Raw genomic sequence first — 26,792 nt, 5'->3', positions numbered from 1 at the left:
GGCATAATAACTATATTTTTCTCTCAAAATGTCATCAGAAATTATTAATGCACAATAATTGAATACATTATTTCATTATCATAAAACTCTCTTAAAAATACCCCTGTTTTTTGTTTAAAATAATATATCTATTCTATTGTTCTCAAAATACTTTTTATATTAATAAAGCAGTCAGACCACAAACAATCTTAATAACTATGGATGGTTAATTAATGGTCACCTTTTTGCTGCGAGTGTCATTTTGATCCTAGCATACACATTGACCGTTTGAGGGCACAATAGGCTCTCGATGTGTTTCGATACCTTCGACAGCTTCCTTATAATAACTTCTTAAAGACAAACTGAAAGAAAGTATGCTCCTTTTAACAGCCTTATTATAGCCCCACACATAAGGTTCTTTATATAAAACCTCAAACATATTTTATGAAAATGAGTAGCCTAGCTTATTATACAAAACTATTATCGAAAATTTTAGTATAGTCTCATAGCACAAGGTACTCCTGAGGTTTATAATAATAAAAATAACCATGTGCAAATGGATGGTAAGTAGCATGAGGTAGCCCCATAGCTGGGCTAAATTTCATAGAGCTGCTAAGCACAACAATTTGCTTATCATGAAATTTCTTCCTTGATAAAAACAGGATTACCAACCAAATTTCCAAGTGACTTTAATATGATAAGCAAACAACAGCTGAATACCAGTAACAAGCCATGTGCAACAAATGGAAATTTTGGTTCGTAAGCCTGTTTTTATCAGGGAATAAATTTCATACTAAGCATGTTTTTGTGCTTAGCAGCTCTATGAAATTGGGCCCTGGAGGTTTTTTATGAAGACCTCTTATGCAAAAAGGATGAAGGCAACCTCGCAGTTATAAAATAAAACCTCACATTTATGAAAGTGAGTAGGTACACAGACTCACATTAAAAACACAGGAATGGAGTCTGCCAAGTAGATAACAATTAAGATTGTCGTAGCAGTAAAAGAGCACAAAATGGAGGATTTCAGATGATCTTATGAGGAGTTTCCTGATGTTTCCTCAAGGTAGAACCTTAGTTCTTACCATGTCCAAGACAGATGAATCAAAACCGTCCGGCAGTAGCTCTTTGTTGCTTGTCACTCGAAAGGAATGATCTGGTTTGGTCAAGTACACTTTCATATCCTTTCCACCAAACTGCAAAAAAATTACGAGAAGTATGAGAAATACATAAAGGGATAATGAGTCATAGATATAACTTATGCTCATGCATATTCATCAGATATAAATCAAAGTTTTGACTTATGCTCATAAATGTTAATGGGGTAAGACTTATGCTCATAAATGTTTATGGGGTTTAATGTGTGTCTCAGTTGTGACTTATGCTCATATTATTATGAAAAATATATTTTTATGAGAAATAAGTTATAGTTTTGACTTATGCTCATGCATATTCATGAGAAATAAGTTATAGTTTTGACTATTGCTCATGCATATTCATGAGAAATAAGTTATAGTTTTGACTATTGCTCATGCATATTCATGAGAAATAAGTTATAGTTTTGACTATTGCTCATGCATATTAATGATAAATAAGTTATAGTTTTGAATTAAGCTCATGCATATTAATGAGCTAGTCATAGTTTTGACAAATGCTCATACATATTTATGACATATATTACTTAATACTAGTTCATTGATAAAAAGGGCTTACTTCAAACATCACTTGTCTGCAAGCTCCACAGGGAGAAATGAATTCGTCTTTCACATCACTGTAAAAAAAGAACAAATATAAGTAAGAACCCCTACATAAAATAATAAAACAGAATACAAAAATTGAACATGGTTTTTGTTTTGATTCATCCTTTAGTTGTTCTATTTGTTTATAACCAATATAAAATAAATATAAAAACTATTCCAAACCTATATTTTAAAAGCAGATCATGAGATGTGGCCATTGATTGATAACTTTACATTATAATGCGCCAATTCCAGACAATGCTATTCAAAGGCACATGATAATGTACAATAAAAAAAGTAAATTATTAACAATCACATTACAACTTAGAAAAGGAAAAACAAAATGAGAGGATTATACCAAAGCTACAAGTTGCAATACAATTTACATCACAATGTTTAAACATTCTGAGAACAACCAAGCAAAATTAGAAAAAGCTACAACCAAAAGTTAAAAGCTCAAGAAGAAAGAAATATTCTGTGATTAAGAAAGTAAGGCTAGTTGGTGGTCTAGAATGTACTTACCTAGCGACAGCGATTGCTTTAAAACTTGTGTGACCTTCGGATACTGCTTTGAAGATGGCGCACCTCTCTGCACAAACACCCAGAGTGTATGAAGCATTTTCTATATTGCAGCCTAGTTGAAAAGAAGAAGAAAATACAATAAAACAAGGTCTACTTTTGAATTTCAACACTGGTTTGAGTATTGTTTGGTCTGCAATAGAAACGTTCAACAATGCTTTCCTTTTCATTCAAAAGAACAAAAAAAAAAAAAAAAAAAACCTTTTAAACTTGAGGTGCAGAAGTGCTTGAAGTGGGCTTGGTGTGTATGGTGAACACAAATTATAGGCATAATTTAAAAATTTGGAAAGATCAAAACAAATCTCCATTGAAATATTTGTTTGAGAGTGCTGTGTCCCCTACTACTCCCACCCCAATCCCAAAGATTCTGTACAGTGCTTTTCAAAGTTGTGAACAAAAATGCACATGGGACCTTCTGAAAATGTCTTGTTACACCATTAGGTAATAACAAACTTCTTGTGGTAACATAAGAATCCTTACCAGTTATAATTTGACCATCTGTGGTCAAGAGAGCAGCTCCAACTCTGAAATTACTGTACGGACAATAAGCAAACTTCTTAGCCTCATTGCACTCTGCGATTATCTTCTTGATTTCATCTGCAGATAAAAAAGACATTACAAGTTTTTTTTTCACAATAATTCAAAATTCCAATATTATCTGTAATTCACAGGCCCAATCCACCCATTGTGTTGTAGACAAAAGGGTTGCCTGCCTGCACATCTGTCGTTACATGTACACAGTATTCTAACAAGTGTCTTGATTAGCAAGCTGTACATATCCCAGCCCCCCACCAAAAAAAAAAATAAATAAATAAAAATAAACAATCTGATTAACACAAACTTGTCTATCATGCCATAACAAAACCTGACAAATATTGCAGGTACTCCCCTACTGCATATAGACTTGATGACAAGTGGTTAGGTGCTGGATGCCTATTTGTTACAAACACACATTCTGCCATTCGCGTGCGATTAGTCATTCATGCAACGGTTGTAGATTGCCACTGACTCAGACACAAAGTGGGATCGAGGATGAGTGTACCGTCCCCGTAGCTACACCGGGCTTAACAATTACCGACTTGATTTCAAGACTATATACTGCATACAGTCCAGACTGCTTTATTAAATTGATAGGCCCAAGATCATAATGTTGCTGGTTCCTGCTGAAAACACCATGGTTATCATTATTATTTTATTTCTCTCAACAAGCTCATAAAGATCACACAAAAGTGATTTTAAAAGATATAGAGAAGACAAAACTGAGGAGGAAAATTTAACTTTTCCTATAACCGATAAAAAAGCATTTAAAAAAGGTTTATTTTCTTACCTGCCTTCAGGACCTTTAAAAAAAATCTTGCCTCATTTTATTTATCAAATTGAAACTTACATGTAGGCCTTACTGCACAAGTTATGTATTCAAAATCACTGTGTATTATATTACACTGTGTAATATTCAATAACAGGCTTTCTGTTTCTCATCTTTATATAATTATGGTAAAAATATAAATGTATTTTTATGCAGATTGTGGCACTCTATCAGTACTGTTTATTATTTTAATTATTAGTACCATTATGTACAAACCTGTATGCTTTGGGTAATGGCTGCTTAAGTAAAACACTTACAACACCTGTTAACCAAAAACACGTAAAACCCATCAACCAACCTTGGGTTAAAAACAGCATTAACTAGTGCAGAGATTATGCTTTCCATGTAATCAGGTAATACCACAATGATCAGAGTTCAACTAGACACTGCAGTATTACAAGGGGTGCTGTACTCCTTAAAAAAAAATGCTGACGTTTACAAACCGCAGATGTCAACAAACATCACCCCAGTTACCAGGTCGAGAGGCCAACAAAGGTGTGGAGTTCCCATACATTGTGTTTGATCATGGAGCTATACGAAAGGTCAATTTTGTCTGATCTTAAGAGCAAGTTCTTGCTCCATGGTTTAAGGGAGAAAAGTTCACATTCACCCTTGTGTCTACTTACTTAAAGGAACACGTTGCCTTGGATCGGACGAGTTGGTCAAAACAAAAGCGTTTGTAACCGTTTTTTATAAAATGCATATGGTTGGAAAGATGTTTTAAAAGTAGAATACAATGATCCACGCAAGTTTGCCTCGAAATTGCGTGGTTTTCCTTCTACTGTGCGAACTAACATGGTCGGCCATTTATGGGAGTCAAAATTTTGACCCCCATAAATGGCCGACGTGTTAGTCGACGAGGTAAAAGGAAAACCACGCAATTTCGAGGCATATTTGTGTGGATCATTGTATTCTACTTTTACAACATATTTCTACTAATATGCATTTTATAAAAAACGGTTACAAACGCTTTTCAAAGACCAACTCGACCGATCCAAGGCAACGTGTTCCTTTAAGGGATTAAACGGGCGTATGGGGAACCCTTTGGTCTAGGGGGCACAAGGTCGGGGTTGCTTTGCACAAAGTTTTACACATAACAGTCTCTTTTTTGCCTTCCCTAGTACTCTTCCCTCGATACTCGAAATAATGTTTTTCTTTTTAAAATAGTTACCAAATGTGATTACCATGCAATTTGTTTACAATAAAATAACAAACCTATGAAAGTTTCAGCTCAATGACTTTTGAGTCATCAGAGTCAGGACACAGCAGTGAACAAAAATAGGCCTACATGTTTTGGTTTTGAGTTTCACAGTCGTAACTATTCATGATTGTGTAAAGAATGTTGTATACTGGCGTCGCCCACAATCCGTGTAATCATGGTGGATGTATAACCCCAGTCATATACTTTGCTCTGCATATGGGCTATCCAATTCCAAGGATGTACGAATTAGATTGGCCTTATTTATGTGGCCAAGTTCCGACACCCCTCTTCCTACACCTCTCCCCATACAGTCCCAATTTATTTCCCAATAATCCTATCCAACCCTATAATCATCTAGAAGCATAAGCAACCCTCATAATTCTCACCAAGATTTGTGTATTGTCATTCACGTAGAATCCTACAATAGTATTATTGTACTGAAAATTCACACACCCATAATTTATGGGTGTGTGCTTTATGGCATAAATAAACATCCGGTCACTTTCACACACAAGATACACACCAACTTGAAAGAGTTCATGATGGAGTCCAGGACTCCAATACTAATGATAGACACAACCAAACACGCTAGACCACCCAGTGATCTGACTGCTTGAAAGTACGACAACCATCCCTAAGCCACGTTTAGTTCTTGAAGAATATGAATAGTGTACTTGCCTGAAACTATTGGGTCCGCCATTACGTCTCAAAATACACTTTAGCACACAGATAATAGAATGAAAGTGCAAACCGATAGCTCAGTGTGTATGTGAGGGCTCGACCGCTACGTGGAAACACATGGCAAATCAATACTCGCAACTACTCTGTTGTTTATGATTTTCTTGAACGTAAATAAATAACGAGTTCAACGCACACCTGTTACACAGAAACTATACGTCATTGAGCGGGGACCAATGAATGTAGCGGTAGGAAATGAATATTCATTTTAACTGTCTGGTTAGCTGTTTGTTTTGCAAATTGCTGTAACGGGAGGGGCGGGGACACGGAGATGGTAGGTGGGTGGTTGGGTGACGTGTAAATGGACCGCTCATATAAAACCATGAAGGAAGGAAACTTTCCTCAATCAATAAAGACAAAATAAAAACAAACGCTTGGTGAACTCTTTGAAGTTATGTTTCCGTCTTAAACAACAATAAAAAGTAACTTTATTGATTGTAAAGCAATGACCAAAAGCAACCCACCAGTGTTAAAATGTGGATAAAAAAAATGATAATAGCATATTTAAGCACACTGAGTACAATTAACAACAAGTTAACATGAAAATACAACAGGAAACATACTTCTTCGATTAAAGTTAAAGGCAAAATTATGTTTACCATTACCTATTCCAAGTCGTCTTAAAATAATAGGCTCTTTAAAGAAAAAAAAAATGAAACAAAATACTGGCATGGAATAGAATTGATTGCCCAGTCCATTTATAAAACAACTTTAAGAAAACAAAGTTTAAGATTAACGAGCCCATAGCAGTAATTACTTGAAGCAATGGCAGTGTTTTGCTTGACACTGTGTTCAACTGAAAGATCTCTAACGACTTTAATTGCATTTTCTTTATTAATGGTATCTTTTTTGGTTTCCCCTGCAAAATGTGCTGTCAACATTTCTAACTGTATCCTTGAATGACTACAGATGTAAATAATGATCATACTAAAACTATAAAACTGCAATGGACGGTGAAGCTAAGTTGTGTCGGTGCACCGCGGTAGGGCCGGTATCAGATGCAATTGTGTCCGTCATGCAATACTGTCCTCTCCGGACACTTTTGCATATGCAATCGTGTCCGGGCTATGCAAAAACCGTCCGGCGGACATACATGACTGTACATGACTGTACATGTATGTGCGCGTCAAAGCGAGCGTGCATGCACGCTACGTATAAATTACTAGCTTAAATATTCACGTATTATGATTGAAGCGAATACCCACAGGCCGAACATTTCCCATGTCATTCATGAAATGCACTTAGCTTGTAAAACAAAAATGGCGAACGTGTTCCGTTGACCAAGGGCGTTTAATTTACTGCAAGGACGGTTTTGCACGGGGGCGGACACAACTGCATATGCAAATGTGTGCCCGGGCGGACACAGTTGCATTATGCAGCAGCGTCCTGGCGCACACGATTGCATGCAAAACCGTCCGGCGGACGTTCCTCCGAATAGTATTGCATAGAGGACATAATTGCATGCGACACCCGCCCCCCGTGAAGCCTCAATTTTCTGTGTTTACATGACGTCCTTCAACTTGATTGGGATTCCTTTGTGGTAGGACATCATACATGTTTCAGCAATAATCGTCGCCATTATAGTATCAGTTCTTGTTACCTCCACGTGCTTGTCTAGCCCTGCAGGAATAAAACAGAATCATGGATGATCTTAGGCTGAAATTTATGACTTTTCAATGCACCTATCCCGCGCTATTCAATGCATGTATTTAAATGAGATGTGTCCACAAATCACGTCACTAGTGGAATGAGATGTTAGGAAATATCATCTGCTACCACGTACTATGTTAAATCAAAGTTCACACGACATTCCACCAGTTTCACATCATGAACACGGCCTGTGTTTGTGAGCATTCCATAGAATAATAATTATTGATTTTGATATGTTTACCATCCTACTATAAAAGTACATAGTTTGCAGAGCTCTTGTGTTTAATATAGGGAAATCTGTCCTCGAAGATTCTGCACCCCCCCCCCCCCCTCGCCCCCACATGGAAAGTTAAGCTAACGTGGGCTGGAGGAGTAGGATTCAAAAGAGGACGCTTTCAGAAGAAGTTTGTAAACAGTTCGCCGTAAGGGGACATGGGACACAGTATCTCCTGCACGTCGGCACAATCCGGAGGTGACAGGCTTATGACTTAGTTCTGTTCTAGACTGCTCTTTGTTCAACCCAAAGAAATGTACTGTTTTCTTTTACCTAATACGTAGTCTATAAAATACTCCAGTTCCTCCCTGTATGCGTCAGCGTATCTCTGTGGAAATGAGAAGGGAACTGGATCTGAAGAGGCGCCATTCTTACCAAGGTGACCCACAAGGTTTATCTTGCTATTATTCCTCGTTTCAAGCATCCCGTTTGAGCCGAAAACCTGTGGAGAGAAAACAAAAGACTTTTGATCGTACTGCCACGCCTTAATAGTGAAGTGTCTCGTTCAAGAATATAAGTGCAGGCCTAATGACCGGGACTCGAACCCACCCCGATGACTTTTAAAACCACCAGAACTAAGTGCCCTATATACATTGCTTGGTCATGACACCTTTGTTCGTGTGTACTTTGGCCTTCAATGAATTTCCAATAGTTTACCTCAATACGCTGGTCGTATCCGTAGGATGCTTCTCTGTTTAAGTCAATGGTAGCGATGATACCACTGGCAAACTTCATTGTTATGTTGACCTGGTCGACATCACCCAACTCAGCAACGCTCTCGTGGAAGGCGTGTGCCTGCGTGTAAACGACGTCGGGGAACTCGCCAAGAATCCAACAGACTACATCGATATCGTGAACGGCACAGTCGTGAAAGATACCGCCTGTCATAAGAGGTGTCAACGGAGATACCAGTTAATTTGGCCGGTGCACGAGGGACTATTCCCCCGGTGGGTGTGTCAGTATGTAAGACTAGACATTGAGTAGACAACGAATATCGGGAAGATTATTTGAATATCTTTACCTGATATCTTGAGGTATTCTTTTGTTGGCATGGGGCTATCTCTTGAGCAAGTCTTGATCGACTGGATCTGGCCCAGATCTCCTCTTCGAACACGTTTTTGGAGCTCACGAATGGAGGGGTCTTGACGTCTGCAAAAACAAAATTCGAGCAAAGAAAACCTGTAAATTATTTATGTATCAACTAATGTAGGAATCAAATCGCTCTGATCAGTCGATAAATACTTTACCTATTAAACGCACAAAAGAGAAACTGTCCGTTTTTCTCGGCGAGGTCGTAGCAAGCTTTCGTATCACTCAGCTCTGTGGCAATGGGCTTTTCACAAAACACAGATTTACCTGAAAGGGTATAAAAATGTGAAAAAATAAAAACACAAATTGACACCATGGGCGTTGTCATATACATATACCCCAAATCAACACTACGAGGTGTTACAATAACACTAATGTAAAATGTGTAGTAGGCAGGAAATGTGTGTTTATTTATGGTGTAATTGTTATTCTTCAGGCATCTGTATTTGACAGCAGACATGTCTTTCAGAAGTATAACTTATAAATCACATTAAAATAACGAATACTGATCATGACCACATGACGTAAACTAAAATAATAAAATAGTAAGATAGAGACTAATGACTTCACGTCTACAAACCTGCTTGGAGTGAGCTCTGCACGATCTCTTTATGGGAGTCCGTGTGTGTACAAACAATAACTGCATCGACACTGATAAGTAAAAAGGTAAATACTAAACTTTGTAATCGAAATATAAAATAAAAAACAGGGCTAGAGTCTGTAAACAAAATGTGCCAGACACAATACCAAACAATTTTGCCTTAACAAGGGTTGCTCATTGTAGAACGGGGTTACTAGAAAAAAAAAAACACATATTTTTGGCCAAGTTTTAATTTGTCTTCAATACCTTCGAACCTGAACACTACCTCCATTTTACTGTCCGAATTTGCACTCGCGTTGATAACTTCACTCATCAAAATAAAAAAATAAATCATTCTTCCTCGTAATCCAACCGCATACCCTCGAGAAACAAACTACTGAAGTTGAATGGCCAGGCATATCTGGTCGAAACAGTCCAATGCTTTTATACAACAATATTTAGGCACAGGGGTTATGTCCCTGACACGCTGGCTATCATTGTGTCAATTTAGTTCACAACACTCTCTTCCTTGCTCTACGACAACACACACACAATATTCAGTGAGGAAATGTGTTCAGACACACTGCTGGGTGCCCATACCTTTTCTAGTGCATCAGGTAAAACAAAGGGATAACGTTTGCACTCAGTGTAACAAATTAATATTAGGCATATACAAACCATGTTTGATTGTTAGCTCTTTAGACTCAGGTACAAAATATCAAATTGCATTTTGGACAGCCCAATGTGTTTTAAGAAAATCGATGGGAGCATCCACAACGGCTGCGAAATAAACGTAGTAAAATACTCATAATGGAAAACAATGCTATAGAAAGTGGTAGACCTATAAGCACCATAGATTAGCATATTAACCTGATTGGGATAGGGGGGAAACTGTGCACGCGTGTGTGGGGTGGGGCGGGGGAATGTGTGTTTGGTACGGGTGGTGTTAGTGGGCGTTTCCGACTGTTCAAAGGCTCATCATAGCACAACGCCCACAGGGCCGCCTCCTGACCACCCCCCCCCCCCCACACACACACACAGTCCAGGGTGCTTCGTTGTATTCCCTGTATTATAATAATACGATATAAAATCCTGGATCCGCCACATGATACAATCCAAGGATCAGCGCCATGTTTTTTTTCTAACCTCGACTCACAGGCTCCGCAGTGCTCAACCACATGGGTCCCAAGCCGAGAAAAAAAGGTGGGTGGGGCACATCATGAATCATTGGCACTATACACACCTTTTATCTTGGTAGACCTTGTCAGCTTCTGCAGCAGTGACGAGTTGGCACTCTTTACTAACAATATCAAACTGAAGTTCCTGTAGCACCTGTTCAGCCCTTGCACGATTCTCCTCCACAATGTACCGTATAACGGCACGCTGGTTCCGCATGAGATTGCCGAAGTGGATGGTACCAGCTCGGCCCAAACCGAAGATGGCAAAAGTAACTTTCTTCATCTCTGGGAAATTATTTTGGTGGTTTTGGTCAGACATTCTAACCCGGTTGTGACTACTAGTGATGGTATTATGCAATGCTTCAAATTACTGCCGATGAACTTTGGATAGGTATATACATGCTGAATAATTAGATAGTCGATCATAAAACATGTGTTGTCATTGTGGCCAATGGCATTGCGTTTTTAGTTTCTCGTTGTTCATTTTATTTTTAATGCGAAAATTTAGAAAGAGAACTCCAATGGTTGGTTTGAGTTAGTCTTGGTGTGTGTCTGTTGGGGTGGTGGTGGTGGTGGTTTGGGAGGGGAACTTGGTGGGTGTGTGTGTGTGTGTGTGGGGGGGGGGGGTTCAGTTGTTGCCGTACTGAGTTTGCAAGATTAAAGGAACTAGTTCTGCAAGATAATAGAGGAACTCTAGTTTACTAAAAACCTTTTACAAGTTCAACTTTTGTTTTCACTTAGCACACTTTTTGAATCGCAATATCTGAGTACGAAAAATACGCTATGACGTCACGGTGACGTCATTAGTTTTCCATAATAAGCTTGATCAAAGTTCCTCATTTCAAAAATGTAAGATTAAAGGAACTATAGTTTACTGAAAATCTGTTGCAAGTTCAATTTGTGTGAACTTATTTTATAGCACACTTATCGAATCGCAATTGCTTAACACGAAATACGCTATGACGTCACGGTGATGTCATCAGTTTTCCAATAATAGGCTTGATCAAAGTTCCTCATTAAAAAAAATGCTAAAACAATTAGCAACTATTAACCTCACGGGTATATACATTTCCTAGAAGACATGTTTACCAATTTGTATCTTTTTCATCAGCTCTTGTAACCTCGGACATGGTGTACATCGTACAAAACCTCAGCTGCATACGTCCGTAGGTCTTGATAACACTACTTAACAATACGTTCACTAGTTTTTGTTAAGGGGATTAAGTGTGACGCACTCATCCTCAGTTATAGAGATACCTTGAAAGCAAACATTATCCACTTTGCATTTTGATACCATGAAAGTTATTGAATGTTTAAGAAAATAAAACCTTGCTTTGTAAGATAATCTTTGAGACCCTGACGAGAGATGAATGTACTTTCTGCTGCAAAGGCTCAAGAGGTAATGGTCGAGCCGGCAAATTAAGTCTAGACGTTTTCACACAAACATTTAAAGGGAACTTGCAACTACACATTTCAACCCTTAATTTTCAAGATGTTTAAAACTTAACCAACAATAATGTCTCACTGCGTGTTTACGAAAGATTGTGAACAAAATGGTCAAAATAATGATCAATAAGATTGATAACACAAAACATGACTATTTGAACAAGTTAGTCTCGCCCCTTTCCTGGAGCTCCATAGAGGTGTGAGGGTGGGGGGGGGGGGGGGGGGGGGGGTCGAAATCATTCAAATGAAACGAGATGTCTGATGGCTTTATGACCTCTTTAACGTAATCTCGTAGAGGCTCCAGTGTAATTTCGTCAATGGTAATCAGTTTAATCGCACAGAATGGAAGAATGCTGAGTGTCTGCAACCTTTGTGTTATCTTTTATTCATAAAATAACCCACAGGGTGACCGTTGGACTGTTGTGTTTACACGCAACAATTCGAAGTGTGCAAACTCAACTACTTTTAAGTTATACAGTTTAACTCCCCGATGGAGGATGTCAATGGGAATTTACGGTCGTTTGTGGAATCATGGTATTCCTCCATGGTGGAATAAAGGTAAGAAATTTAACACGAAATTTTGTTCAGATTGGACTTCAAATAAGGTTTACATTTGGCTGTTAGAGCAACGAACAGCAACAATGTCTGCTTGAACGTAAAGTATCAAGCAAGTCTATGATTTGGCCAACTCAGGTATGGAATGTTACACTTCAATAACACCATGGAGGAGGAATAAAACAAATAGTGACTGGCTCGTTCATTGGAAGTTTTGGACAATGTTGGAACCAATGTGATCGTAACGCAGGTTTGCAATTGAACTTAAAACAGAAAATATTGGTGTCTATGTAGAATGCAATTATTTGTATTGTTGGGGAAAAACATCTCGGTTCTACCACTATACCGACGGTACGATTCGCGCTGTTATTAGTCGATGGCTTCCAAAATCCTGTCGGACAAGCCATCGCACCTCCCGACTAATAACTGATGTTGATCTTGGTTTCATTAAGCTATTTTTTTTTTTTTTTACTCTTGATTGGATGGAACAGTACATTATTTTATTCGATATTTCGAGTAAATTATTGTAGGTTATAAGCGAGCTGAGGTTTGGAAAAAGCCATTGACGCTACCTTACTATTTTGTTTGTATGTTTCAGATCTGTGTCTGATGACTTTCGCACTATGGGAAGGACCATGAATACATCTTGTGACTTATCTGGATCAAGTGAAATTAACCATGAGTTTCAACGTGAACTTGTGTAAAGTGTGAATCCCCTGTCATTATTCGGCAAGCCCAGACAATCATGATACGCTCCAAGCGCTCGCAATGCAAGAGGGCGCTGTTCGTTATATTAGCAGCATGGTTGCTCTTCGTTTTCCTCCTCTCGTTTCCTGCAACACAAGACGCCACCTCTAGAGGATTCCAGCCTTGGATACAGTGGGGAAAGGATAGTTGGGACAAGCTCAAGCTTTCCGTTAGTTTTTCGACGTTATTTTGTGACAGCTCTGGGACCAGAAATCTTCAAAACTCAGCAAGCGGTTGCTACCTTAGCGAGAAACTTAGCTGCTCGAAGCTCCCTACTCTCCACTCCGCCTTTGTGGAGTCCACAAGAGATGAAGTCGTTTTTATAGGAGTCCGGAGCTATGAAGATGATTGGGACGCAGAGAGGTACATCTGTGAATTTCCTAACGGCGAGATGAGTATCACTGATCCAATTGTAAAAGACTTTCTAAGTTTCGGTGGTTACCCGCAATACCTCATTATTATCACATGCCCTGTGCCGCATCACTTCATGACCCAAGTCAAACAGCACGCTATTGGTCGGTTCAGAGTGAACTTTCGTCTGCTGTCCAATCCGGAGTACGCTTACATGGGCGTACCGGTTTGCCTCACTGAGAAAGAGCAGCGGTTTTTGAGTCTTTGCACTATGGTCAAAGACATGTCAAAGTTCATCCCAGATTGGATGTATTATTACAAGAAACTTGGTGTTGAACATGTCTATATCTACGACAATGATCCCAACGCAACGATGTCTGGTGATCTTGAAGGGTACATTGAGTCTGGGTTCCTGACTATCATACCATGGGCTCATACACCGAGTCCAAATAAGACTTACTTAGAAGTTCAAATAGCTCATGAAAATGACTGTCTATGGCGACACCGTCACAACACGCACTGGATGTTAAAAGTAGACGTTGATGAATTCGTCCAACCCATGGATCCGGTCAGAACTAAGATTACTGATTATCTACAAGATCCGTACTTGAGTTCTTTAGGAACCGTTCGGATTCGGAACTGGTTCTTTGGCAGGCCACCTTACGCCAAGAAAAAAGTTGTCGAAGCTAAAACTGTTTTCGAGAGGAACCCGTGGAGAACTCCAAGTGCTACGAAGGAGAACCGAGGACGCGACAAATGCATCATTCGACCAATCAACGTGCACTATTTCAAAATTCATGGAGTTAAAGTTGGAAGTGACACTTTGACCCTTGACCCTGAGTCTGAGCTTAGACTCGTCCATTACAGAAAGGACAACCCAAGACATGAAGGATTTCGAATGCACCAGTTTGTAAAAGATGAAAGCATGATCGACATGTGGTCAGAGATGACAGGTGGAAGGGTGGTATCTCCTGAATGGTTTACATTGCACTAAAATAAAAAAGGACTTTTTAAAATTAAGCTCTTTAGACTTTCATGGCTTCGGAACTATTTTTTTCTTCTAATTTTCGATAATGATTAGTGATAATTTTGTTTAATTGTTTAGTTTTAAAAATAACAAAAAATAAATAAATGCTGGAACAAGCACAGCTGAAAGAGATAAGAACACAACATGCTTGATTGATTTAGTTGTTGGTGTTTTGTATTTTACTCAATATCAAATATTTTGTTGCCCAAACAGGTTAAATTTTTTTTAGTTGGATTTGACTGTTTACCAAAAAACAAATAATAATGAACAACTTACAAGACCCACAGATAAAATAAACCACCAGGAACAATACGGGTTTTTCGAAGATTATCGGAGGGCTCTGAGCCTCCCTCCACTCTTCCACAAAAGATCCCTTGTTTTTGCTGCCATTGCTGCTAAAACAAACATGCGTATTGGCTATGAGTCGTGTGCAACGCGTACAGGTTTACATTGTTATGGAAATGGAGCGCTCCTGACACTGAATTTGATTGATTAGACATCAGGGGATGTAATCAAATCTAATCATTAAACATCATGCAAACTTTAGCTCAGGTGCCGCGAGAGGGGTAGTAGGAAGTAGTGCGCCCGCGCTCACCAAAAGGATTGTTGAAAGTGGCGCGAGAATAAAGGGACACAAACTCGGCACGCGCTCCCAATGACAAAAAAAGATGCATAATGCCCATAGAGTTATATATAAGAACTAGAGAGCGCACTGACCTAAATACGCGCCCCGGCATGCGCTTATGCCGCCATTTTCTAAGCTGACAAAACTAGCATCTCACAGCGTGTGTTTGTGCGGCCATTTTCTAAGCTGACAAAACTAGCATCTCACAGCGTGTGTTTGTGCGGCCATTTTGTAAGTTGAACAAACAGCATCGCGTGAGCGTTCAATAAAAAAAAACCTCAAACGTGTATGACGCGCTTGCCCGTGGCGTTTGTGCACGAAGCATCACTCGATCATGCGCCCTCTAGTTCTTATATATAACTCTATGATAATGCCTGTGTGGTCAGAAAGATGAAGCTGATCAAATTACACCAATCAAAGTTTACCATTAGTCCTATAAGTCATGTCTTCTTAGTACTTCTACTGCAGTTTAAAGTTGTTGTTACATCAACGACCACTTGTCCAGCACCAAATCAAGTACTTCAAGATCATACGTATTCGTGGCAGAGCGAGTGGTCGCCGCTATCCTGCGCCGGGTTATGCCTCCAAGACACGGCATGTAGTGCCTTCAGTTTCTGCAAGGACGCCAAACGGTGTGAACTTCATAATGTTACGGCTGAACAGTATCCCGGTGACCTCCAGGTGGACGTAAATTGCACCTACTACGAAGTGTCAAAGGTCATCATATCTTAACCTCTAGTCTCCATTTTTTTTGCCAATTATTATAGCACAATGTCATTGTTAAGCACTCTTTGTCTCCAAGTGTTAAATTTAATACTTATAGTTGAAAGTTTTTTTTGACTGTTTCTTTCAACAGGAAGATAATGACACCAAATGGAGATCACAATCCAATTTGACAACATGTAAGTGATCAATCAATTTAGTAGCTTTGTTATTTTTACACAGTGAGAAACTTTCTACAAATTCGTTCCACCATCAAAATATGAATGCATTGGAAAAAGCTGTTCTATTCCTTCACAATCCCATTAAACATTTTGGACACAGTTTGGTCTTAATACATAAAGTACAAAATCCTTCGAAGACTTCCAATGAGTTTAGTTTTTAGTCGGTTTACCTTAAGACCATGTCACATTTACAGGAAACCAGTTCCAGGCAATCTCCATGAAAAAAAACCATTCACAATTCAATGTTCACATGGATATCATGTGGTGTGCATGTGGCAGTTGGTTGCCTTTAAGTTGCCTGTAAAAGATGCCTCGTATGACGGGGTACCGGCTGTGCCCCCCCCCCCCCACCCCCACGGTGCATTATTTCACTGGTAACCACATACGCCAATGATCGATTACAGGTAATTCCTCACCATTTGAATACGTGAAACCATCCAGCCCGGATACCACGCACAGGTTCATTTTCCCGCCATTCGACCCAGCAGAAGTGTTTGTTATGGTGTTCTCAGTACGGGCAAGTTCAACGGTGTACGTAGGGTTGGCTGAGGAGAAAGGAACTTACCATCGAAGAATGTACGAGATTGGTGAGAATTTTGTTCTGAGTTCTTTGTTTGTGCCAGCTGCCAGCAATTATTTAGTTAAGTTTCACGTCATCAAATCCCATTAAATTCAAGCAGAAACGTGAATTGTGCATAAATATTTAAACGTTGTGTCCAGTTTCTTATCAACAATGCTGAAAAAAATAACAATTGTGCATGAATCTTGTAGAGCTGTTTGTTCTCAACAAATCCCAGAAAAAAGGGAATTACGCATGAATTTTGAAAAGCAGTCTATTTTTTTTCTCCAACTTATCCCAGAAAAATGGTATTTATGCACAAAAATAAATGTCGACTCCTGTTTTTTTATCAACAACGCCGAGAAAAATGGAAATTGTGTAGAATCTCGAAGTAGAGTTAAGTTTGTTCACTTTTTGATTTGTTTAGCCTTTGGCGAGAAGAATGATGATAAGGTCCGGATACGAAAATGTCACAAGTGCAACATTCTTCACCAGGTTGATCTACTAGGGTTGATGTCGGCAGACGAGTACCACCATTTCTGGGTGATGAACTACAACGGTCTGACGATGGTAGGGAAGAGAGGTCAGCCAGCTTTCTTCACTTGGCAGGACCCCGGCCCACTCACCGCCCGTTGGGCCTCCATCGCCGCCAAAAATAACGTCCATGCTGACTGGGTGTTTCATAGCTTTGGCAATTTCCAGCTTTGCAAAGTTTGCGGGAGTCCTTGACAAAATTGACTGCTTTAAATTATCGAACAGGTTCTGTTGGCTTAGCTGGGGAAATAATTAACACACACGTACATGTACTAAGCTTACTTTTTTTACCAGTCGACTGTTTTTGTTTCGTTTTATTATTTCAAAACATGAGTTGTCAATACAGCATAACAAGTTTGTATCTTACCCCCAATATAACGAAACTAATGTTTTGCGGTAGACTTAGTCAACCTGACAAATTAAGTTTTAAGTGTTTGAAGATAAAACATGCAGATTGATTTCATACAAAATGCTCGATTATTAATGCTTGTGTTTAAACAGAAATAAGGAGCAAACGAAAGTCTTTTAACAAATTGTATAGTGTTTTTAAAAGCAAGTGCACAGAAACTCAATGTCTTTTAAAACTGAGTTTTTCTTGACACTATCGAATTAAAGTACAATAAAGCTCAAATAACAGTAACACTTTGGGCTTCTTTCAGTATTCAAAACTTTTCACTTCGAATTTATTTAAGTATTGAATATTCACAGTTCTGTTTAATTTCATGAGTTTGTGTAGAAAATTCACAGTATGTGATGAATATTCATAATAAAAAATTGAATAGTCACAGGTCTGTTGAATATTCATGAGGTTGTGTTGACCATTCACAGTATGTGTTTAACTTTCAAAAGTTTTAAATAATCACAGCTCTGTTGAATATTCATGAACTTGTTTTGACAATAATACACAGTACCTATTGAATATTCATGAGTTTGTGTTGACAATTCACAGTATGTATTAAATATTCATAAGTAAATATCGAATATTCATTTGCCGATTATCCACACATTTTTGTGCCTGAACTCACGCAATCCTGTTCATCCACTCTTCCACAATGTTGAGCTCTCCTTGTCCGTCTTCATCACTGGTTCCCTTTGCACTGCACTCTGCAAACTCCACGATGACCGGGGACAATTGGCTGAACTTAAACTCTTTCCCTCTAGCTCCGAGGAAAACCTCCCCGCCACTGGACCCATCGGTGCTGCCCAGAGTGGCTGCTCTGCTTACTCGCAAGGTGTTCCTTCAAAGATAAGGAAAATAGAAAATAGTATGAAATTGCTGGGATTTGAACCTGTCACATTTGAAGTGGCTGTGATTCGAACCTGTCACATATGAAGTAGCTTTTTTTGTATCACAACTTACATTTCTTTTTCTAGTCTTTCTTGGATGATCTTGCTGGACTTTGCCATAGTCATGTCCTGTTTGTTACAAGCGATGAGCACAGAAAGCTTGTGTTGGCTGATGATGTGATCAGAGAGTAAGGTGTACACGAATTCAGCTACTTCTTTTAGCTCACTCTGGAATGATGCGCTGTCTACCACAAAAATAATACCCCTGAATTTAGAAAATGAAAAAAATAAATATTTAGGCATTTCTGTTGCAAACTGACCACCAGTAAAAAGATTGGGTAGATTAAATTGCAAGTGAGGAACCAGAAAGTTTCAAACCTGGCAGGGTTCTTTGTAAATCGAATAAAAAAAAAATTAAAAAAATTCTTTTAAACAACAAAATAATCCATTCAATGGAAATTCTAAAACAAAGGAGCGGAAAAATTTAAAGCAGTACAGTACTTATAAATTTGAAATCTGACAGTATACCTGGCTTGGTTTTTAAAGCGGTCCCAAAATTGCATACGCTGGCGATCATTTCCTGGCACATCAATGACCACGAGGGCGCCCTTCTTTCTTCCAGTCAACTGATAGATGCCAGAGTTTTCCTTGATTGATGTATAGCTGTTGATGTATTTATTGTGGACCAACTATTGAAGGCAAAAGATAACAACAATGATATTAATATATTTACAGTAAGTTTCTTTTTTAAAGGCAGTGGACACTATTGGTAATTGTCAAAGACTAGCCTTCACAGTTGGTGTATCTCAACATATGCATAAAATAACAAACCTGTGAAAGTTTGAGCTCAATTGGTCATCGAACTTGCGAGATAATAATGAAAGAAAAAAACACCCTTGTCACACGAAGTTGTGTACGTTTAGATAGTTGATTTCGAGACCTCAAGTTTTAAACTTGAGGTCTCGAAATCAAATTCGTGGAAAATTACTTCTTTCTCGAAAACTATGGTACTTCAGAGGGAGCCGTTTCCCACAATGTTTTATACCATCATTCTCTCCCCATTACTCGTCACCAAGAAAGGTTTTATGCTAATAATTATTTTGAGTAATTACCAATAGAATCCACTGCCTTTAAGTTTTAGTTCAAGTTCCAACAAAAACTTGGTTTTGTAGACTGTATCACATGGATTTTGCATTATTTTATATAAAACCGATAGTATACTTTATGTTTTTTATATAATTTTTTTGTTATCATTTTTGTATCAACTTACTCGGCTGAATAGTAAAGTCTTTCCTGCATCACACAGTCCAACGAGAAGAACAGAGTTCCTTTTGTTTTTCCTTCTTGCAAGTATAAAAAGAAATACTGAAAGTGAAACAAAATCAAGAACAAAAAAAACTTTTAGTTTTACTTTGTTTTTAACTGGCTTACAAAAATACAACAATTAGTTTACATACAATTCGTGGGAAAAGTTCCGTATCCTGCCACCACACAACCTTTTCACTCATTATTTTAACAAAAAGGAATATCTCATTTAATTTGACTTTGATTTTGAAGTTTGAACTTTTGAGTGAGGGAGTTTAAATTAAATACTATTTTATTTCATAACGAATTAAAATGTGGTGGCAGGATACGGCAAGTTTTCCAAAAAACAAAGGCCATCACTCCCATCAGACAGTCAGAGCTGAGTGCTGACTCAAGCAAAATATACTGCATGCAGAGTGCATTGCATTGCAATGCATTGCCATTGCAATTAGTGCATTTACTTTCATTTACAAACATATGGCCATTTTGTTTTACTGCACACTTCTCAAGCGAACAAACATTTATACCAAAATAATTACCAATAGTAAGAAGTACAACAGCCACAGCTACTCCAATGCCCAGAACCATAGGATCTTGTTTGGAAAGTTCCTGTTTCAGGAAATGAATCGTTCTCTCCATGTCAAAATTCTCCACACGTCGTCTGTCCTCCATTTTGATTTTTTGCTTTACAACGGTTAATCAGTTTCCTACCACATGTGTTCAGTTTAGCTGAACTGCGACTAGGTACCAGACGTTGTGATAAAAGGCCCTTTAGCTTACTCAAAATATTATCGTTAATGTTACAGCACTGTTTAAATAAAAATCGTAATTTTTGTTTTATATATCTTTGTTAGGTAGTTGGAAATAATGTAAATATATAGCTTTTTTTAATTAGCTCAAAATAAAATAAAATAAAATAAAGCCATGAAATAATTATGAGATCAATAAAATATCAGAAACCTAAGCGGCCTACAATGGCAACTTACATAAAACAAGTTGTGTGACGGGGTGAAGTGAAGTCCCTCTCCGTGATTGTGATTTGAAGTTCAGAATCTCTTCATTAATCGACAGTTTTTATGGTTCATTATCACGCTCAGACACAATGCTACTAACAGCAAGACTTTGTTTTCGTCTCGGGCCTTCTAAAGTGTTCCAAGAGGCAGCGCTAGGTGGATTGATCTTCGCACCGCGTGCAACTCGTCCGGTCAGCTCGTTATGTAACAAGGTAGGCAACCAGTGACAAATCAATGGGGACAAACTTAACACAAAGTTTATTTTTCAAAATGTGCATATTGATGGTTGAATTTTATAATGTCAAACGGGGGGGGGGGGGGGGGGGGGGGGGTGATGAGGGAGTCTACCCAGCTCATAAATCATAAATCTATATATTTTTATTATAAAATATTAAATTAATTATGATTTATGAATATGATAATGTATGTACTATTAACTACCACATCAGATTATGTAAAAATTTAACTGTTGTTGTAAATAAAATATTTAATATTAATAACGGATAACTTTCCGTACGGCGCCACCACCTTTTCACTCATTTTTACAAAAAGGGATATCTCACTGAGTTGAGGTTAATCATGTTAAAATACTATTTTATTTCATTTTGAATGAAAATTGGTTGCCCCTACGGAAACTTTTCCAATCATTGTTTTTCACTTTGATTTTGAAGATGAATGCAATGCATTGTTGGGCTCTCATTTAGAATTCTTCGTTTCAACTGAGGATTTTTTTTTACTTGAGTAAATAAAAAGTCTGAAATTCTTGTTTATTAAAATGGTAAAATCCCCCCCCCCCCCCAAAAAAAAAAAAAAAAAAACTTGTCACTGAGCCTTTTCAGTTATCAGTACCAGCAAAATAAAAGGTAAAGATAAAGGTATACTTAAATCATTGTTTTTATTTAATAAAAAAAATTATATTTGTGTGTTTTTATTCCAGTGCTACCTCTGCCGGCATCTGAGCTGTGCTGGTAACCAAGGTCATTTATGCAACAGTGGAACAAGGCATAACCAACCAGATGTAAAAACATTCTCCAAAGTTTCTCTCAGTCAGCGATGTTACGCCACGAAAGCTGGCGGCAAGAACAGTGGTGACAAGAAATCGGTGTGTAAAACAACAATTGTTGTATTTAATGTTTCTCTGTTTAGTTAGTTTCATGCGACACGCCCAGTGAAAACAATTAAATGACATTGGATTGCAGGAATGGAGAAAGTAAATGGCAACATCTTGTCCACATTGTGAATTATTGTTTGTATATTTTTTTGGGAAATTTAATTTCAGCCTGTGACATGGAAGACTGTTTTGGTGACGTTTATTCTCAGTGGCACTCTATTGGTCGGCTTCAAGTTTGCACAACGCAAGAAACAATTAGGTAAGAAATGAATTCAAGTGAATCAAGTAATGCTCCAACATCCTATATAGAAAAATATTGGAGATCTGTAGAATGTGGTACTGAAGGCCCAATTAACAATTGTTATCCCTTCACAAGAAATATGCTAAATTTACATTTTTTGTGCATAGACAGTAATAGTTTACAAACACTTTAAAGACAAAATTATACTTGGATCAGGAGACGTACAGTGTGTACGCATCACGCCACATACAAAAATGCTGCTCTTGTTTTGCCAACCGGAAGTGTTAGTGCATACCGAGAAGGGTCTATTCTTTACGTATCTTTCTTGTTTTTTACAGAGGTTGAAAAAGAGAGGAGTAGAGCGGTTGGCAAAGCGGCCATAGGAGGCCCATTCTCATTGGTTGATCACACTGGGAAACCAATGACAAACAAAGACTATCTCGGCCAATGGCTTTTGCTGTACTTTGGGTTTACACATTGTCCAGACATCTGCCCGGACGAGTTGGAAAAAATGGCGATAGCTGTTGAGAAAATACGTAAGTGGGAAATAACCCTGATCAACAAGTTTTCTGAAGGTGATTTGATGAGCACAGAATTGGAAACTACAGGCTTGGAATTACACAAAGGTCACGGAGCACATGGCCTTCGTTGCCCCTGGTACTGGCCTTGGTGCCCCCTTCAAAGGTTTCTCATAGACTTAAAGATTTTTCAATGGAAGTGCCCATTGCTTAATGAAAATGGCCTTGCCCTCTCAAAGATGAAATTCCAGGCCTGAAACTATGCTTAGTCCTTCTGTTTAAAGTTGAATGGAACAAGAAACTTGTGGTGATATCAAGTAAACATATATCATTCTTGTGATTGGTTGTTCTGTGAAGAAGTGATTGACAACCGATCTTCTTGATGAACTCAACGGAATGGAACATAAATTATTCTCGTCCTTGCACTCAAAAATATTTATTTTTTGTGTTATATTTTACTTTTATTATATTCTTCAGATAAAAGTCCCAATCTTCCTGACGTGACTCCATTATTCATTACCATCGACCCAGAGAGGGACACTGTGGAAGTGGTCGCAGAATATGTAAAAGGTAAGTCTACGATCACAGTTAGTTTCAAATGGTTGGTCAAGTTGCTGGAAAAAACCCACCAAGACGGGGAATTTCTCCTCTACCAGTCAGGCTCCTAGTAGATGTACCCTAGCCTACATCCTTACAGACTGTGAAGGGGGTAACCCTGTTTAAGCCCCATGAGTACATGTGGCAACAGGCTCCTGGTGACAGTTGATCTGGGTCGGTAGCCCAAACCAGTTAAATGTAGCCCTCACGTTGAAGTGGCAGATGACTCCATCTGCACCCTTGGCGTTTGTAGCCTAAAATTATCTCATTCTTTCATTCATTCTCTATTCCTCCACAGAATTTTATCCAGGCTTAATTGGGCTGACTGGAACAAAGGAACAGGTTGACGAAGTAGCAAGAAATTTCCGCGTCTATCACAGCCAAGGACCCAAGGATGATGATAACGATTACATTGTAAGTCACTCTCATTTCACCTTTGACATCTGCATGACCTTTGACATCTGCTTGACCTCATACATTACATGGGTGTTATCCGTGGCTATATTATGGTAGTTTAAGGTTGAAGGGCTTTCTCACTGGCTCCCCAAACAACGATTGAAAAAGTAGGGAGGCCACCTGCATTAGGACTAGACAGCTCAGTTGGTAGAGCGCCTGCAAGTCAGTCCGGACGTCCCAGGTTCAAAGCCTGTTCTAGTAAATTCTTGTGGAATAATATTGTACCCACTCTCCCTTGTGGTTTATTAATTTGGGATTTTGTAAACATTTGGTTCAAAACTTCAAATGTGATGAACCTTAACTCACCCTTTTACAGACTAAATGTTGTTTGGAAAGCTTGCATGACACATTGGTGTAGGACCAAAATAATACAGCTTGAATGTTCTCTTCCATGACAATAGTTCAGCATCTCTTATTTGTGTTTGAATATTTACAGGTTGACCACACAATCATCATGTATCTCATGAACCCAGACGGAGAGTTTGTGGATTATTTCGGTCAGAACAAGAACGACGAACAAGTCGCTGGAGGAATTGCATCACACATGAGGAAATACATGGCACTCAAGAACTGAGTTGGAATCAGAATGGCAAACTATACGGCAAATTATCTCTTTTTAGTTGTGGAAAATAGAATTATATGATTGCAACCACAAGGACCTATAAATACAAATGAATAGTTAGTGGCCGGACGTTTCAGCCCTCGCAGAGTCTTTCTCAAAAGCTAAATGACAACACAACGTACATGTACTAGTTTGTAACAGAAAAGTGGAAAGAAATTAAGAGAGAGAGGATAGAGGGAGCTATTTTGTAAATCTCGTTTCATTTTTATCCACTTGACTTCTCTGACACCAATACACCTGTCTTGTGTTGTCTTGCCATTTTGGCCTTTGACAATGACTCTGCTTGGGTTTAAAAGTGGGACCATTTAATATACCTGTATTTTGCTTTTTTTTATTGACAGTGAAGTTTACAAGAAAGAGAGTGCATATTTGAAGGGTGGGTTTAGTAGGGAAGAAATATGATAAATATCTGATGCAACTTTTTATATATAATAAATATGAACAGATTATTTGTAGTTTTTTTCTTTAGTGATGTATAGACGATGTGACCCATGTTTACATTCAAACCGCCCTCTGTTGACAAAACACTGTATATGTCATGTTTCGCCAGGCAAAAAAAACGTAAGATTGCATACACTTTCTAGCAGGCTGCCAAAACACAAAGGTTTTGCCCGGCGGTATGCGCACGAATCATTGTTATGGTTTTCAAGTGACGTCAGCGGTCACATCGTCTATAGTTATAAGAGATTGTAGCTGCAGTGCTTTCCGAATCTTTAGAATGGAACAAAATAATTTCCCATGTTAATCACCTTTACATTGTCGAGCATCTCTGAATGCAAATGAAGGCTCACAAAACATGGTATTTGATTGGCAAAATGACTAAGCAATATTTAAAGGCAGTGGACACTACTGATAATTTCTCAAAATAATTATTAGCATAAAACCTTACTTGGTGACAAGTAATGGGGAGAGGCTGATAGTATAAAACACTGTGAGAAACGGCTCCCTCTGAAGTGCCATAGTTTTCAAGAAAGAAGTAATTTTCCACGAACTTGATTTCAAGACCTCAGATTTAGCATCAAATCAAGCATCTAAACGCACACAACTTCGTGTGACAAGGGTGTTTTTTTCTTTCATTATCTCGCAAGTTTGATGACCGATTGAGCTCAAATTTTCACAGGTTTGTTATTTTACATATGCGTATGTTGAGATACATCAACTGGAGGCTAGTCTTTGACAATTACCAATAGTGTCCACTGCCTTTAAAATGGTCTATTATACTTATTTTTTTCGTTAGGTTTCCTGTCTTGTCACCATTAAACATCTATGACAATCCTTTCCAGTGACTCCAGTGTAGCGTGTAAGTTATTATATGAACTAGACCCTTCATTGCATGGGCTCATCACTGATAGGGTGTCCCCTCTCATTCTTCTTTGTCATGCAACATGTGTTACTGTGCAGTTTAGGTTGACCATGTAAAAACATAATTCATTCCAACGGGAGTTGCGTCAAACACTTTCATTTTGACACGACCATGCTTAGCATCCCTAAAGTGCTCAAAAGTTTTTAACAAGTGTGCACATAGTCATATAGAGCCGTCACTTTTTGTAAGCAGCGTTTTTCCAGCACATCCCAGATTAGTGACGAGAGGTTTTGATGCAGCGCGCTGCCCGTGGTTGCTAGACTGCTTTGTGATGTTTCAATGCGAATCATAAATTGCAAACATAGCCGACAGAACTGTGTGTGAACATGCAAGTCAAGCAGCACTTCTCACAAAGTGTTAATATCGGGTAAAAAAACGATTACTAAGACAGTGTTACCATGGTGAAATAATAATGGCACAGTTTGACAAAACGATTGAAGGGCAAGGGCTTGTTAAAAGTTTAATGAAATCAATTAGTGAAACATAAAATAAATAATTCATTTCAGAACTGAAGTAAACAAAGATAGAAAGGAATACAAAATTTACTAATCTTATAGTAATAGATAACAGAGTACTTTAATGACCATTACTCTAACGTCACTGGTCTTTCACTACCTGGCAGATGACAAAGGTGGGACACATTTATAAAAACATATTGAAATTTAAACTTTAAGAAGAAAAGGACTTTGCAAGACCAAGAAAGACACAGTCAATTCGGAGCAGACAGGCCTTGATCTTTTTAGGTTTCAGTCCTCTTTGGGCCGAGCTGAGAGTTTGTGATTGTTCAAAAATAAATCTTTATGTATATTCAAACCTTGCTTAGCAATTCAAATTTTTCAGGCTTGGCCAAAAATCTCATTAAAGGAACACGTTGCCTTGGATCGGTCGAGTTGGTCTTTGAAAAGCGTTTGTAACCGTTTTTTATAAAATGCATATGGGTAGAAAGATGTTGTAAAAGTAGAATACAATGATCCACACAAACATGCCTCGAAATTGCGTGGTTTTCCTTTTACCTCGTCGACTAACACGTCGGCCATTTATGGGGGTCAAAATTTTGACTCCCATAAATGGCCGACCATGTTAGTTCGCACAGTAGAAGGAAAACCACGCAATTTTTGAGG

General features: G+C 38.4%; 6 protein-coding genes across 7 annotated transcripts; 3 read left to right on the top strand and 3 right to left on the bottom strand.

Annotated features, from left to right (window-relative positions):
- Positions 1-303: 303 nt before the first annotated feature.
- Positions 304-5,680, bottom strand: LOC139950789 (cytidine deaminase-like). Its single transcript, XM_071949598.1, has 5 exons — positions 5,540-5,680; positions 2,775-2,891; positions 2,238-2,349; positions 1,690-1,747; positions 304-1,172 (listed from the first exon to the last, which is right to left on the bottom strand). Exons 1-5 carry the CDS (start codon positions 5,559-5,561, stop codon positions 1,038-1,040), a joined length of 444 nt encoding a protein of 147 aa, XP_071805699.1. The 5' UTR covers positions 5,562-5,680; the 3' UTR covers positions 304-1,037.
- Positions 5,681-6,047: 367 nt separating this feature from the next.
- On the bottom strand, positions 6,048-14,801 carry LOC139950526 (myo-inositol 2-dehydrogenase-like). Of its 2 annotated transcripts, none has more exons than XM_071949256.1 (8): positions 14,773-14,801; positions 10,436-10,655; positions 9,193-9,263; positions 8,771-8,879; positions 8,545-8,672; positions 8,181-8,404; positions 7,797-7,965; positions 6,048-7,219 (listed from the first exon to the last, which is right to left on the bottom strand). In XM_071949256.1, the coding sequence occupies exons 2-8, from the start codon at positions 10,651-10,653 to the stop codon at positions 7,101-7,103; spliced, it is 1,038 nt and encodes a 345-aa protein (XP_071805357.1). In that variant the 5' UTR covers positions 10,654-10,655; positions 14,773-14,801; the 3' UTR covers positions 6,048-7,100. The 2 variants fall into 2 exon arrangements, with proteins under 2 accessions (XP_071805357.1, XP_071805356.1); XM_071949255.1 differs by lacking the exon at positions 14,773-14,801 and adding an exon at positions 11,460-11,500 and having other exon boundaries at positions 10,436-10,708.
- LOC139950607 (uncharacterized) lies at positions 12,175-14,621 on the top strand. The gene is made up of 2 exons (XM_071949365.1): positions 12,175-12,374; positions 12,970-14,621. Exon 2 carries the CDS (start codon positions 13,117-13,119, stop codon positions 14,461-14,463), a length of 1,347 nt encoding a protein of 448 aa, XP_071805466.1. The 5' UTR covers positions 12,175-12,374; positions 12,970-13,116; the 3' UTR covers positions 14,464-14,621.
- A 639-nt stretch (positions 14,802-15,440) lies between the features above and the next one.
- On the top strand, positions 15,441-18,122 carry LOC139950999 (uncharacterized). Its single transcript, XM_071949824.1, has 4 exons — positions 15,441-15,838; positions 15,978-16,023; positions 16,470-16,652; positions 17,052-18,122. The coding sequence occupies exons 1-4, from the start codon at positions 15,512-15,514 to the stop codon at positions 17,351-17,353; spliced, it is 858 nt and encodes a 285-aa protein (XP_071805925.1). The 5' UTR covers positions 15,441-15,511; the 3' UTR covers positions 17,354-18,122.
- Positions 17,437-20,457, bottom strand: LOC139951000 (signal recognition particle receptor subunit beta-like). Its single transcript, XM_071949825.1, has 5 exons — positions 20,290-20,457; positions 19,716-19,810; positions 18,974-19,134; positions 18,519-18,710; positions 17,437-18,396 (listed from the first exon to the last, which is right to left on the bottom strand). The coding sequence occupies exons 1-5, from the start codon at positions 20,420-20,422 to the stop codon at positions 18,180-18,182; spliced, it is 798 nt and encodes a 265-aa protein (XP_071805926.1). The 5' UTR covers positions 20,423-20,457; the 3' UTR covers positions 17,437-18,179.
- A 275-nt stretch (positions 20,458-20,732) lies between these two features.
- On the top strand, positions 20,733-26,761 carry LOC139950863 (protein SCO1 homolog, mitochondrial-like). Its single transcript, XM_071949698.1, has 7 exons — positions 20,733-20,975; positions 21,701-21,865; positions 22,043-22,133; positions 22,454-22,651; positions 23,111-23,203; positions 23,529-23,644; positions 24,123-26,761. The coding sequence occupies exons 1-7, from the start codon at positions 20,853-20,855 to the stop codon at positions 24,258-24,260; spliced, it is 924 nt and encodes a 307-aa protein (XP_071805799.1). The 5' UTR covers positions 20,733-20,852; the 3' UTR covers positions 24,261-26,761.
- Positions 26,762-26,792: the final 31 nt, after the last annotated feature.

This window comes from Asterias amurensis, chromosome 18, assembly GCF_032118995.1.
Source record: "Asterias amurensis chromosome 18, ASM3211899v1".
Taxonomy (NCBI): Eukaryota; Metazoa; Echinodermata; class Asteroidea; order Forcipulatida; family Asteriidae; genus Asterias; species Asterias amurensis.
Note: the sequence above shows the minus strand (reverse complement) of the source record. Positions and strands in the feature narration are given on the sequence as shown.